The sequence below is a fragment of the Ananas comosus genome, linkage group 10 (genome assembly GCF_001540865.1).
Source record: "Ananas comosus cultivar F153 linkage group 10, ASM154086v1, whole genome shotgun sequence".
Lineage (NCBI taxonomy): Eukaryota > Viridiplantae > Streptophyta > Magnoliopsida > Poales > Bromeliaceae > Ananas > Ananas comosus.
Window position 1 is genome coordinate 10364787 of NC_033630.1, and position 15496 is coordinate 10380282.

The 15496-nt window shown below is 33.9% G+C and overlaps 3 protein-coding genes across 3 annotated transcripts; 2 read left to right on the plus strand and 1 right to left on the minus strand.

Annotated features, from left to right (window-relative positions):
- Window positions 1910-11664, plus strand: LOC109716007 (endonuclease 4-like; the record flags this gene model as incomplete). The annotated part of the gene is given in 7 exon segments (XM_020241272.1): window positions 1910-2040; window positions 9891-9992; window positions 10080-10219; window positions 10327-10419; window positions 11008-11075; window positions 11231-11304; window positions 11388-11664. Coding segments are annotated over 7 exon segments (734 nt in total), but the record flags the coding sequence as incomplete, so codon positions are not given.
- Window positions 13482-14326, minus strand: LOC109716227 (probable basic-leucine zipper transcription factor C). The gene has a single exon (XM_020241558.1). The coding sequence runs from the start codon at window positions 14324-14326 to the stop codon at window positions 13574-13576; it is 753 nt and encodes a 250-aa protein (XP_020097147.1). The 3' UTR covers window positions 13482-13573.
- On the plus strand, window positions 14324-15394 carry LOC109716228 (cyclin-D6-1-like). Its single transcript, XM_020241560.1, has 4 exons — window positions 14324-14522; window positions 14659-14745; window positions 14871-14966; window positions 15149-15394. Exons 1-4 carry the CDS (start codon window positions 14409-14411, stop codon window positions 15392-15394), a joined length of 543 nt encoding a protein of 180 aa, XP_020097149.1. The 5' UTR covers window positions 14324-14408.

Consider the following 15496-nt stretch of genomic DNA (forward strand, 5'->3'; position numbering starts at 1 on the left):
AGAATTTCAATCGGCTCGTTTAGAGCTCGAGCTCGGCTCGACTCGAAATTAGGCTCGCTCCAGCTCAGCTCGAATTAATTTCAAGCTGAGCTTGAGCCTAGATTTAGGCTCGAAATTAATTTCAAGCCGAATTTAAGCTGACATAAGCTCGCTCGAGCTCGGCTCGTTTCCACCCGTACTCTTATATATACAAGGGCACTCATGATATTTTTCGATTTAGAGAGACATCTTTGAAATTACAGCTTTTTGGAAGAGCATGGACAAAAGTAACCCAAAAACTATATAAATATATATAGAGTCTATAACTAATACTGCTAAACTCTTAACCCTCTATTACCAATACTCCTAGATCCTAATGTCATGGCTTTAGCGTTTTTGCTCACAAAGTCCGTGTAGTGTTCACTTTTCTCTGCAAAGATGGATAAGTCTTGCTCCTTGTTGCAAACTCGGGCCTCCGCGTCTTACGACTAAGTGTATAAAAGAAAAACAAAGAAAGAGAGTGGTTACTCAAAAACAAAACTAAATACTTTCAATTATTTAGAAAAATATGATTACAATACACTACCTCTTGTGTGTTTGGCCATAGCCATTCCCATAATTTTTAGGGTTAAGATACAATAAATATAGTCTACCATAACTCACGCATTAAGCTTATATTAACTCACGCACTGTCATGTAGTAATGAATCCTCACAAATGCAAAGCTAATTCAATGATTGCTCATGACCTTTAGATTTTTTCTGACAGTTTTAGAGGCTTGATGGCAACAGTTTTGTGACCCTTCTTCTCCCACAAAAAAACTGAAATCAGGCCTTCTCGACAGCACGTTTCAACTTATGAAGTTGGGCTGGACCCTAGTTAGTAAATTTGCGAATTATTCGCGAATTATTGAAAATCCGAATTAAACGGTTCGTTTACGAATTTTTCTCAAAGAAAGTGAATTATTCACCAATCTTTGGGCCAGCTGAATTATTCGCAAATAATTCACGAATTATTGCCGAATTATTGAAAATATGAATAAAAAACTTATAATTTTTATTTTTAAATATAAATTATCTTATATTTTATATCTTATATTTTATATTTTATATCGAATCCGTTTTTTAAGCCGAATTTTTCAACGAATTTAAAAATTAGAAAATAAATTTTATGTATATAATATTCGTACCGAATTTTTGCCGAATCCGAATTAACTAACTATAGGCTGGACCGAGCAAAAACTTTTCTAAATTCCTGACGCTAAGCACTCTTTGCTAAGCACTCTTATATACACAAGGGCTCTAATGATATTTGGTAATTAAAGGGGTCACCTATGAAATTGTAGCTTTTTGGGAGTGGCGTGAAAGAAATTAACACAAAATACTTTGTTGAGGGGGCCATTTCGACGTGTCCCATAGTTGAGGGAGTCCCCACACATTTTAACCCAAATAACAATGGATTAATTTCATACAGATCCCTATAAATATAAGAAATAAAAAATATATTCTTATAAAGTTTAACTTTTTTATATTGTTCCTTCAAAAGTCCTAATATTTTCAAATATATTATTCTAGTTTGTCACCATTAGAAAACAGTTAGAAAACTGTTTATTTTTTTTAATTTTGCCATCACAAATATATCTCTTCAAAAGCCATAATAACAGTACAATATAAAAAGGATAAAAATATTAAAAATTAATTAGAATTAAGTATTCAATCTATGATTAACTAAATTTTTCTAACAAATTCTAACGACAGGAAAATATTTGAAAACATCGGAAATTTTGTAGAGATAATATATAAAAGTTGAACTTTATAGGGATATGTTTGTCATTTATTATATTTACAGGGATATGTATGAAATTAGCCCAATAATATATGATAAAGGAAAACCATTGGAAGAGGTAAGGAGAGAGAGAGAGAGAGAGAGAGAGGAGATGATGAGGCGATCGCATGTTCTCCTCCTCATCCTCATCTCCCTCCTCTTCCTATCAATCTCCCCGCCATGGGAGGCCGAGGCCTGGGGCAAGGAGGGCCACTTCATGGTCTGCAAAATCGCAGAGGTACCCCTCTTTCTTCTCTTATTTACTTTCACAAACCCCCCCTCTTCTTCTTCTTCTTCTTCCCCTTTGCCATAGATAAGCTAGAAGAAAGAGCTGCTTCAATTTTTGAATTTTGGAATTCAAGGAGATGGTGAATCAAACAATGAAGCAGCTCTCTTGGTCCCCTTTTTTTTTTTTTTTTTTTTTCCTGAATCTAGAAGGTAAAATGCATAGAGAACCCCACAACTTGTGCTATTTCGAATTAGGCCCACAATTTGTACTTTTTTTCTTTGTTTAATCGCTGATTCTCTTTCGACTGTCAACGGCTCTTTTTCTATTCAAGTTATCTAATAATTTAAGTTAGATAAAAGTGTATAAAACTTAATTATCTCAATTCTCAACGACTATTTAATTTTTTAAAATTTTTATTTTAATATTTATTTTTTAATTTATTTAATTTGATGGCTATTTGGAACTGCACGTGGTTTGATAAATTTATATATTTGTGTAAAAAATATAAAATATATTAATTAAATTTATAAAAATAATCGTGATATTTACAGTTTTAAGTTGTAGAGTTAATAATTAGCTCAAATAAAACAAATTAACAATCAAACTGTAAAATTAAAATTTTTAAAAGTTAGATAATCAAGTCCAAATGGGTTATAGTTGATGAACCTTTTATACATTTTTATTTCAAGTTAAGTTAAAGTTTTATTAACTTTAACTATTTTATTAGTTATAAACTATGAATTATCTTAATTTGTTTGGTAAAAAATAATTAAATTTGGTAGAATTTTTAATTTATTTTACTAAAATAACGTATTTTTTAAAAAAAATTTAAAAAATAAAAAAATCAATGAAAAAAATAAACTAAATTTTAGAGTATTAATTCAAAATGGAGCTTATCTATACATTTTTACTAGAAAATATGTTTTATAATTGTTTTCATGCATTGAGCTAAAAGCTTAACACTTACTATAATTATTACCAATCTATTCATAATTAAACCCTTACTCTTGTGAACTGTGACAGATTCCTGCAAATATAATGAATTACAAATATATCTTTATAAAGTTAAACTTTTATATATTATTTCTGCAAAAGTTCTGATATTTTTAAATATATTTTTATCGTTAGAATTCGTTAAAAAAAATTAGTTAACCATAGAGAAAATATTTAACCTTAGTTAGTTAATAAGATAAATTGACCTTTTTATCTCATTTTAATTAACCAACCATTGAGATTTTTGGAAATACATATTTGTGATGANTTTAAAAACATAGGAGTTCAATTCTCTCTCTCTCTCTCTCTCTCTCTCTCTCTCTCTATATATATATATATATAATAAATTTATAAAATTTTACTCATTAGACCTTGATTTAATAGTTAAAACTTATATATAAATGGATATTTTTATAATTGAGTGCGGCTTTATATATATTTTTTTGCTAAAAATCAAATAATAAATATATATATTATATATATAATTATTTATTTATAAATATAAATATATATAAACATAAATTATATAAATATAAAATATATGTATTCGAGCTGTTATCGAGCCGCCAGCTCGTGTTCGGCTCCTAATTTGTGTTCGGTTCGTTTACTAAATGAGCGATTTGATCTCAAGCTCATTTCGAGCTGAACACGAGCTGGCTTCTGAACAGTGAGCTGCATTGCCACCCCTAGTCTAATTGGCACTCACAATACTGTCACATCATTGATATATGAAATTTGCTTGCAATAATTTTAAAAATTTACGCCAAAAAACTTGCACGAAGCGAGCTTGAAGGTGTGAGGACCTAATTGCAATAGCCGTTTGCATCAATACTTTTCCAAATATTTGGCTCGTATGCTTGAATTTGTTTTAATTTTTAGCTCAAACTTTATATATATTGTAAATAGAAAAAAAAAAATACTATTTGCATACCCTATAACAGCTTGTACATCCTATATCTCATTATTTAAAGGGAAAACTTCAAAAACCCCCCTTGTGGTTTCACACTTTTTCATTTTAGTACCCTGTGGTTTGAAGTGTATCAAGTTAGTACCCTGTGGTTTCTCACTTTATCACTTTAGTACCCTGTGGTTTAAAATGTATCAAGCTAGTACCCTGTGGTTTTGCACTTTATCACTTTAGTACCCTGTGGTTTCACACTTTATCACTTTAGTACCTTGTGATTTAAAAAACTATAGGGTACTAACTTGATACAAAATTAAAACCACAGGGTACTAAAGTGATAAAGTGCAAAACCACAGGGTACTAACTTGATACACTTTAAACCACAGGGTACTAAAGTGATAAAGTGAGAAACCACAGGGTACTAACTTGATACACTTTAAACCACAGNTACAACTCCTTGAATAGTAATGGATTGTTTATGTGACTGTAACATATCATTTTAATTATTATCATATCATCAACCAAAATTATTATTATTATTATTAACATGATAGGATGACAATAATGTAGCAATCCACTCACTTTCTTATTAGTGTCACGTCAATAGTAAAATGAAAAATAAAAAGAGAAGAAATATTTGTTTGCACCAAATAGTTTATATTTATTTAAACCATAAAATAAAAAATAGGGGCAATTATTTATATATTTCTGAAAAGTTTTCGACTTTCTGATTTGTCTCTCTTAGAAGGCTAATATTGAAAATACCTTTTCTTATGTTCCAACCTATTTCAAATATATTTCTAAGGTTAAATTTTGTTAATTAACAGTTAAAATAACTGTTATCTCTATGAAATTACTATTTTGTCCTTTTGAATATACCCTTTTACTCTCACCAATTTTTCTTATTTGCCCTTAAGTTAGGGTATAAAAAGTATTTTGATTTTTGATCTTTTCAAATATACCTTTATACCATCACCAACATTTTTTATTTATTCTTAAGTTAAGGACAAAAGAGATATTTTGAAATTTTTTTTACCTCTGGTAAATATTTAACTTACGTTTAATCCAAGTTAACTCAACGGATGGTAACTGTATGGATATTTTGGAATAATGGAGCAACATATGAGAGGTATATTGGAAAGAAAAAAAAAAAAAAAAGTAGAGATAAACTATATATTTCCGAAGTTTTGAAGTGTATATAAGTAATTATTCCTAGAAAATATTATTATTGAATGACCATTGTTGTAATTTAACGAAAATAGAAACTTGCTCCAAAGTTTGGAAACTATATACTTAAATAGGAAAAATATTCAAAGATATGAGCTTTAGCACGGTTGGACTTTTAATTTTGGTAACTATGCTCTCTAAATTTTACGGACTAATTAATAGGAAAAGTTCCCTTCTAAAGTGACATTAAAAGAGTAACTTTTCTTCTTTTTTTTTGCATAAAAATTTTAAAAATTATAAATTTAATATTATTTAAATGAATTATCTTTTAAAAAAATTAAACGGATCAAAATTATTTTTCTAGCTAAAAAAAAAAATCAGATGCGTACAAATCAGAGAGCCATAAATGTGCGGGGCCTACAGTGTAAATGTTTAAGGCCTATGAAAAACGCCTCTAGTATGCGGGCCCACATGTCAGTCTCACGGTAGCGACATACAGAAACGTTACATCGAGTACGGTGTCACGTGTTGTTATCATATTAATATTATTATTATTATTATCATTTTATTATCATCATTTTGAACGTGCCAACAAAATCCACGTGGCACTCTTTGTTTCTTTCCTCACCCTCAACTATGTGAAGTTTATTGCGTGACTCATTGTATAGGTACAATTCATGCACCGCAAGTTTATATTTGATGATTTATATAGTTGCAACTAGGGGAGGAAACGCGAGCAAGCTCGTGTTCGGCTCGAAACGAGCTGGAAATTAAATCACTTGTTTAGTAAACGAGCCGAATATGAGCTGAATTTTTTAGCTCATTTAGTAAACGAGCTAAACACGGGCTGGGGTCGCTCGCTCGTGTTTGACTCGATAACAGCTTGAATTTATATATTTTATATTTATATAATTTATATAATTTATATTTATATGCAAATAAAAAATTATATATATACATATAATACAAATTTTTAATATTTGATTTTTCGCCCAACCTAAATATAAAGTCCGACTCAATTATAAAAAGACCCATTTATACGTAAAATTTCAACCATTAGAGCAAAATCTAATGTGTAAGATTTTATAAATTTATTTTCTATATATATCATTTCTAATCCTTTTAACTTTTGTTCGCGAGTCAGCTCGTATTCGGTTCATTAATAAACGAGCCGAGCTAAATTTTTCGACTCGATACTTTAACGAGCTCGCTCGTGTTCGAGCCAAACATGAGTCGGTCCTAGCTCGCTCTTGTTCGACTAGCTCGTTGACACCCCTAGTTGCAATCACCCCTAGTTGCAACCTATTGCGATAGATATGACTTAAAAGTATTTAAAATGGTAATGTATGAAAAGTTATATATTTCGAAATCCTATTGTCTAGTCCTCGAGTGGAACTAAAAACGACAGCGCAGAAAGGATCATTATTTGATTTGTAGGAAATTTGTATTCAAGATTTATGATCTTTAATATGTAGAAATCTTAAATAACGTAGAACATATCCAATTTGCCAAATTTCAATTTTGAGGCGCTTTTAAATCTCGTAGAGCACATTATTTTGGAAATTTATTATTCTTCCCTTTTACTGGATGGAATATCAATGAGTTCCAATTAGCTAAATTTTGATTTTGAGGGCTTTGTCATAAGTATTTATTAGGGTTTTGGTGAATGTAGGGGTGTATGCTGGGCCAGCACGGCCCAAAATCTGGGCTGTGCCGGGCCCGACCACCGATCATTGGACTGTGGCCGAGTATGGTCCACGGCTCGGACCAGGCCGTGATGGACTATGGACTGGCCTATTTAACTTTTTTTATATTTCTTATACTTTAATTTTATTTTTTAAAATTTTTATTAGTATTTATATATATATATATATAGAGCTAGTATCCTATACTATCTATATTACCGGGGCTCCGGTACTATAGTCTCATTTTCAATTTTAGGGTGTTCAAATCAACGATCCACACCGTTAAAACTGATATAGGGTATTTAAAGTTTTTAGAAATAAAATTTTATGTTTTTTCGACATAGTTTACTTTATGATCAAACCATTTCAAAATTGTCAATTTTCAACGGCTACTATGGCGAGTTTGGAGTTTAACGGTGTAGAAGAATCTAAATTTCTTCAAATTTTGATAGAAAATACTTTAAACTATCTAGATTAAGGTTAACATTCTTGATCTTGAATTTAAAAGTCCTATGCTCAAATTTTAAAGATTATTCAATTTCCACTGCCCATTTTGACATAATTTATTTAATAAGTAAATGATGTTGAAAAAAACTAAAATTTTATTTCTAAGAACTTCATATACCCTAGATCATATTTAACGGTGTGGATCGTTAATTTGAATACCCTAAGATCGAAAACAAGACTATAGTACCGGAGCTTCGGTACTATAGATAGTATAGTAGCCTAATATATATATATATATATATATATATATATATATATATATATATATATTAAATAATAAGTTTTTGATGAATTTTAAAAAAATTATTTAAATTTGAATAATTTAAATTAATATTTAAAAGAATAAATAAAAAACTAAAAATATATTTTAAAAATAAAATAATAATAAACAGACTGGCCTGATGCTTAGGCTTAGTCCAAAATGGACTGGACCGCCTCTGGAACTGTGGCCAAATTCGGGCCGAGCCGTGCCAGGCCATGGATTAGCAACATAGGGCCCAGCATGGCCCGCACCTCATGCCGGGTATGGCTGCGGGCTTGCTGGGTATGGTCCAACACGACCCGCAGCTGTGCTAGTACTGCCCACGAGCTGCCCGACCCGTTTTACACCTCTAGGTGAGTGAGATATACTTACACACCCAGTGCATGCGATAATTACTTTGTAACTGACCGTCCCTAGTGCAAGTGGCAAAAGGCTTGGTCGTTAGTACCCGATATTCCAAGTTCGAAGTCTAGTTGCTTCACATTTCTAGCTAAACTTATTTCTAAAGAAAATAAACGAAGCGGGTAGCATGCTACCCTTCTCTCTCTTAAAAATAATAAAAAAAATCTGTAACTACATATCTTTTGAAGAGAAATGCTTTGGGTGACCAAGGTTCTTACTCTAGTGAGTTGTTGATGCGTTGACAAAACTAAATAATACTTTTAAAAATTTTTATTTTAGTCAATTAAACTTCTTCATATCATAATGGCCAACACACTAATAACATATAAGTACAACATTATAAAAAAATATTTAGCAATACACCCTTTTACTTAGATCGTAAGTTATTATTTAGTTCATATCCCTAGATTTGGCATAATTTTTGGAATAAACTGCAATTAAAGAAAATTCATGTCTGGTTGAGAATTGAGTTATTTCGAAAGAATAAGGAAAATAATATTTGGATGTTTAGAAGAGGATAGTGGATGATTATAATTATAAATATAGGAATTTACCTAATTAACAAGAATTAAAGTATTAATTAAATAACAGTTTAATAAATCAATTAAATTCTTAACTATGAACAATGGATAAGGCACTCATTAATGTAGAAGCATATTAATTTGTTAATTAACTATAAATTAATATTCTTTAAAGTTAATTAATTAATTTCTTTGTTTAATTAATTATTTAGTTAATTTTTTAACATTTTAGATACTTAGTTAATATGTTAATTTGACTAGTCATGTTAGTTAATTAATATGAATACTACTTTAATATATAAGCATGTCAAATAGTTAATTACTAAATTAGCCATACTTAATTGCTCAAATAGTTAATTAAATAGTTAATAGTATAATAAATTAACTGTTAAAGGGCTCCATCTCTTCTAACATAGTATCGGAGTTTGGTTCACACCTCCCTGGTTCTTGGCTGGCCCAGTGGTCGTGTGCCTGTCGCGACTAGCATTTGAAGTTGTTTGTGCGGCACATTCCTCGCTGTAATACTTGGATCGAGTTTGGGCCACGTATTAGTAGAGATTTAATGCATGGCCGTGTTCTAATAATTTTTTCTTTGTTTTTTTTATTGGCAACCCTTTAATTTGGGTTCTTTTGATTTTGTTATTTTCATCAATTAGATTTCGGATCTTGTTAAATTCAACAGAGATTCTCTTACATTTAACTATTCTTAGTACTTTTCAAATAACGAAATGTGGATTTCGTTAAGCCGATTGAGTATGAAGCCTCCTTGGCAATGGAATCGACTAATCCTTATCGATGATGGCATTGATGTCCTTTCGGAAAGAAAACAAGTAACGAAGAGGACTTTACCTATAAATGTATTAGATTAACCAGAGCTTTGGACCATCAAGAGCCTTTACGAATCATCTGACATCAAATACATGCGATTCACACGTTGGAGTAAGGATTAGGAGCCAAGTTAAGTTTCAAATTCGCTTAGTCATTTTCTGTATGTTTTACGTGCTTATGACTAGTATTTATTTGAGAAGAAATTGAGAATGATCATTACATTTTGGCAATAATAGAAGATTCTTTCACTAGAATGAGGATTTGATGCCTACGCGCAGGCCAAAGGATCGTAACTATATAGTTTTAAACTAAGAGAAATGAAAATGGTATTATTATGATGAATGAGGTAGGTTACCTTTTCTTTGGTAGCTCGAATGGAGTCTATTAGCAAGGATAATTGACTCATTATTTACTTGGAAAAGGCTGCGGTAATGGGAAACTCGTACAAGTGTAAACATTTTTGGCAAAATTTCCAATGCAGTGCAAATTTATGCGAACAACATTGTATTTGGTTCCATGCATGTTTAACCACTTTGCTCAAATTTTTGAATAGTATGATCGTTCGACTAAGTTTCTCACTAATCGTTCAGGGGATTGTCACAATTCCAAAGGAGTGGTGGATATGTGTGTGGTCGGAGCAATCAATAACTACACCGAACAACTCTATAGCTACGGAGACTCAACAAGTTCATGTGAGAACACTATAAACATTTAGTGATCCTTCGAACTCACTCTTTTCATGTCTTAGATCATTTCTATAACATCAAATATGCTATCAGATAATTTGACGGAGAGCTTGATGTTCCTCGCACATTTTGTTGGAGATGTACACCAACCTCTGCATGTAGGGTTCGAGGCCGATGAAGGTGGTAACACAATAATCGTTCATTGGTATCGAAGGAAAACCAACCTTCACCATGTCGGTCTCATTCCACCCTTTTTCACATTGTATATATCTTAAATTGCAAATTATGAATATTTTCTTAAGAACATTACTTACTTTAGATATTTTTCTTGTTCTACAAGGTTTGGGATGTGAGCATTATAGAAACTGCAATGCGTGATTTTTATGGGGATAATCTTACTACCATGATAGACGGTATCAAAATGAACATCACTGTAAGTACATTTTTCACTTCAAGTTTACTTATTTATTCAATTTTTCCACTTGGTTTTTCATCTTATTCCCTGATATCACAAGATGTCGCATTCCTAGAACTTAAAGACGCATTGAATGTCCTGCTAACGAAGGTTAAAAATCTCCCATATGAATTGATCTTAGAAGATACCACAGCTTATGTAGAACTGGGGGTGCATCTACGAATTAAAGAAGAGCTTAGTATCTTCATCATATTTCTTTTTCAAATGGTATCACACATGTAAGGTTAAGAACTGATCAAGAAGAAAGCACAGCTAAGCTATCAATTCCTTGACTATATGAAAGTATTTAGATAGCAGATTTCAAAAGCAACACTACCCATATAATAAAAGAAGTTGACGAACTACAAAGAGAATAAATATCCGCACGGTACAGCGCGCACAGAGCGAGGCTCAACGGAAAATTAGGACAATCATTGGTAGAACATGTAATATTATTTTCATTTAATAGCCGATTTCATGATAAACTTTGAAATCTCATTTCTCCATCTAAGATTTAATATGTCTGTTTAGATCATAACAGCATCTACTTACTATCTCTTCTTGTAGAATGGATGGTCTCATGATGTTGACCACTGGGAGAATTGTCCGAACAAAAGAGCGACCTGCGCCAACAGGTAATCACAGCATCTGTGCATGCTATTGTACGCAAACACATCAGTGAACTTCCTACTTACCGGCGTTTGATCTTTCCTAGAGGAAAGATAAAGCGCAAGCGCGTAAGTTATACACCGTAACAAATGCATTGAAACTAATGGAACGAAACACGCAGCTACGCCTTGGAGAGCATACACTTGTCCTGCAACTATGCTTACAAAGATGTTGAACAGGATTCGACTTTAGGTGGTAAGTGATCATTTCACTCTGACTACTCTTTTATATGCATTTCTCTTAAACAATTAGGTCTTATGCGAAGTTTCGAAACGCAGATGAGTATTTCTTTTCCCGGTATCCTGTTGTTGAGAAAAGGATAGCACAAGCAGGTATCAGACTGGCTCTAATCCTCAACAGGATATTTGATGGGAGTTCAAGTGATGATGGGAAGGTATTGGTGCAGTGAATTAATTGGTGAGGCACATTAACTGAAAATTTGAAATCTAGTGTTGCAGCTCTCTGTTGAATAAATAAATATCTGATGTCCTTATTTGAAGGAACTTTCTTATTGAATGCTATTATAATTCTGCACCAAAATTCTTGTTTGTCTAAGTTACTGTTTGATCTCTAGTTCTCCATAAAGGTTCTTATTATGAAACCCTTTTAGTTACAACGAACGCACAAACAAAAATGAAAAGCAGCTATCGCAAAGTAGACAAACTACGAAATATTTTGAACATAAAAATTTACGTGAGAAGACCCTAGTAGGAAAATAAAACCACAAGTAAAAGAGGAGAGAACTTTACTATGAAAAAAATGAGTACAATGTTGTAATGGAAGTACAAGCACCCCTGCGGGGCTATCAGCGAAGCTCTCTGCTATTCACTGCAGACATCTTTTTTTTTCTTCACAAATTATTTTCGAAAATTTATCGCATTGTAAATCATTGGCCAATGAGTGGCACAAAATTAAAACCAATAATCAAAATTTGAAGGCACATCTAACACTTTTTACTAGAGCTAGAAACAATAGCTTCAAATTATTAGCCTCGTTTGGTATTGTTGCTGTTATTTTAACTATTTTACAATAAAAACATAATTTTAACTTTTGAGAAAGGGTAAATTACAGTTTTGGTCCTCAAAACCATGAGATGCATAACACACTAGTCCTCCAACTTTAATCCGTTGTAATTTTTTGTTCGGACTGTGAGGCGCATGAAATTTTAGTTTTTGAACTTTAATTAATTATAATTTTTTGCTCATACTACTACTACAAGGCATTCGACACTTTAGTCATCAAATTTTTTAAATTATTACAATCAAGTCTTGTAAGCTTTTTTTTTAAAAAAATAAGCATTGATGAACTACTATCCAAACATTGTATTATTTTAATTATTGTTGCATCATCAAATAGCATATTGCTATAATTTAGAGAGTTCGAGAACTAAATATCACATGTCTCATACTTTGAGCCCGAAATTAAAACTAATTAAAGTTTGAGGATTATAATGTCATGCGTCTCATAGTTCGAGTTAGAAATTACAATAAATTTAAGTTTGAGGACTAAAATACGTACGGCTAATAGTTTGAGGACCAAAAGTGTAATTTATATTTAATTTGGTGTAACGAAGGAGGGAGAAGTATTTTCTCCGTAACCTTAAATTCCGACATAAATGTTTTTTTTCGTTTTTGGTGTTTTTTTTAAAGGACACCAACATATTTCACAAAAAGAGAATAAAGTAATATGACTTTTACACAAAAGTCCCTATGAAAGAAAGAAAATAAACAAAAAGGAACAAAAAAAGAAAGAGCCCCATTCCATTGAATGATTGAAAATAATAATAACAATAATCGGAAAATTTAACAATTTTCCTCTCCTCCATAAGCATGTTACAAAGAACAAAAGAATCAAACGAATTAATCATATTAATATTATTCACATTAATTTGTCACGCTCTCCCTCGGAGCTCAATCAATTATGATACCCAAAAAAATCAAATATTAACGTAACATATAATCATAACGACAATTAATCAATAACTAAGGAACAAAAATGATGATGATAATAATAATAATAATAATAATAATAATAATAGCTATAGTATCAGCAATAGTAATAATAATTAGAAAAAATTTCAAATACCACCCTTATAGTTTTGCACTTTCTCACTTTGTTATCCTGTAATTTAAAATGTATCAATTTGGTACTCTGTGTTTTTATTTTTATCTTTTTATTATCAATTTCACTAATTTTTTTCGTTAAATCAGTAACAAAGTTAAAGTAAATATTCGATAAATCTATACGGAGTATCTAAAATTTTTGTATATAATTTAACAAAATATTAACGAATAAACTGACGAAAAAATAAAAAATAAAATCACGGGATAATTAATAACTTGATACATTTTAAACTACGGGTTATTAAAGTGAGAAAGTATAAAACCACTGAAAGTAATATTTAAAGTTTTACTCTAATAATTATTATTATATTATAATTAAAAATTAAATAAAAATTACTCTGTTAATACTCTGTGAACGCCCTCATGGCTTCCATCACCGACGGCGAGAACGGCGATCCCGCGCCGCCGCCACCGAAATTCGGCATTGGTGGGGCCGCGGCGGAGAACACCGCGGGCTCCGCCGGATATCTGTAGAACCCCCCGGCCGGGGCCCCGCAGAAGAATTCGGCACCGCCGCCACCGCCGCCGCACCCTGCGGGCCCGAAGATCGGGATCTCCGTCGCGAACGGCTCAAAAACCAACGGCGCACAATTCATTCCCACGTGGACGTCGGCGGCGACGGCGGGGCCCGCCGCAATGCAGGTCTCGGACGACGTGGGCGACTCGTCGGCGGGGAGGAGGCCATTGGCGCCGTCGCCTCCTTCCTTGGCGCCATTGCACGGCGGGGGGTGCGACGACGCGGCGGATGCGGAGGCGGAGGCGGAGGAGTTGTCGAGGCCGGTGAGCTTCTGGACGAGGGCCATGAAGTCGCGGGCGTCGGTGTGGATGACCTTCGGGGAGTGCGTGTAGATGATCACCGGGTGGTGCTGCTGCTGCTGCTGGCGCTGCTGCTGCTGCTGCTGCTGTTGTTGTTGTTGTTGTGATGGTGGCTGACAATGCTGGTGATTCTGAACATTACTGTTGTTATTATTGTTATTATTATTATTATTATTATGATTGGTGGTGATGGTAGAGGAGGAGGACGAGGACGAGGACGAGGCCGTGGTGGTGGCAATGGAGGAGGAGGAGGAGGAGTGGGAGTGGGAGTGGGACATCGAGAACCCTCTGGGGTGGTGCAACGAGGAGAGGGACGCTCCCTCCTCCATCGCCTTCCTCTTCTGCGTCGAGCCCGACCACATGCCCTCCTCCTCCTCCTCTTCCAACAACAACAACAACAACAGCAGCAGCAGAATTGGCAACCTCCACCACCATCTCCCCTTCCGCCGCAGTACCATCGACCTCATCCTCCAGGTTCTTCTTCTTCTTCTTCTTCTTCACCCTGTAGCATACTCATTTCTCTTTAATTAATTTATTTATTTATCTCGGTTCTCTTCAAGATAAAGGTCGCATATATTAATTCGATCTTAATTTACCCGTATTGTATCAGGCTGTGTCCCTGGGCACTGTGGACCACACCGTCGCCTACCTCGCCATCAACTACCTCGATCGCTACATCGCTCGTAGAGGATCCCCGGTACGTACCTACCTCTACCAGCTCGATCCGTCTCCTCATGCCTTGGTTAATTATATTATTTAGCCAAGTTATGTATAGTTCGGAGCTAGCCGGGAAACTAAGTTAACTAACTAACACGGCAACAGAGCGACAAGGAGTGGGTCCCTGGGTTCGTCGCCGTCTCCTGCCTCTCCATCGCCTCCAAGATGATGCACCCAAAATTCTCCCTCCTCCGTCTCCTCGTATGATTTAATATATCTTTTCTTTCCTTCTCTTTTCTTTTCGTCTTCTTCTTCTTTTTTTTTTTTCTCTCTTCTTCCTCCTACTTAAAATTATAGGGAATATCGATCGATTGGTTCTTGATGGACATGTGTATAATATATATATATATATATATATATGTACATGCGTGGTGATCGATCAGAGAGACACGAATTCGTGGTTTGCGGCGGAGACGGTGGGGCGGATGGAGAAGCTGATACTGTGCGCTCTGGAGTGGCGAACGCGGTCCATCACCCCCTTCGCATTCCTCCGCTACTTCCTCGCCTCCAACTCCGCCCCCTCCTCCCATTTCCACTCCGTCGTTAGGAAACGAGCCATCGCCATCTTCGCCCGAGCCCAGAGAGGTATACCGCACGCACGCACGCACGCACGGCAACAAACAAATTAATGCATGCATATCGTACACATACACACGCGCGCGCGCACGTAATTGGCCGGTTGATGCATGGGGCCGGGCTCTTCCATTGTTTTCTTTTCTTTTCTTTTTTTT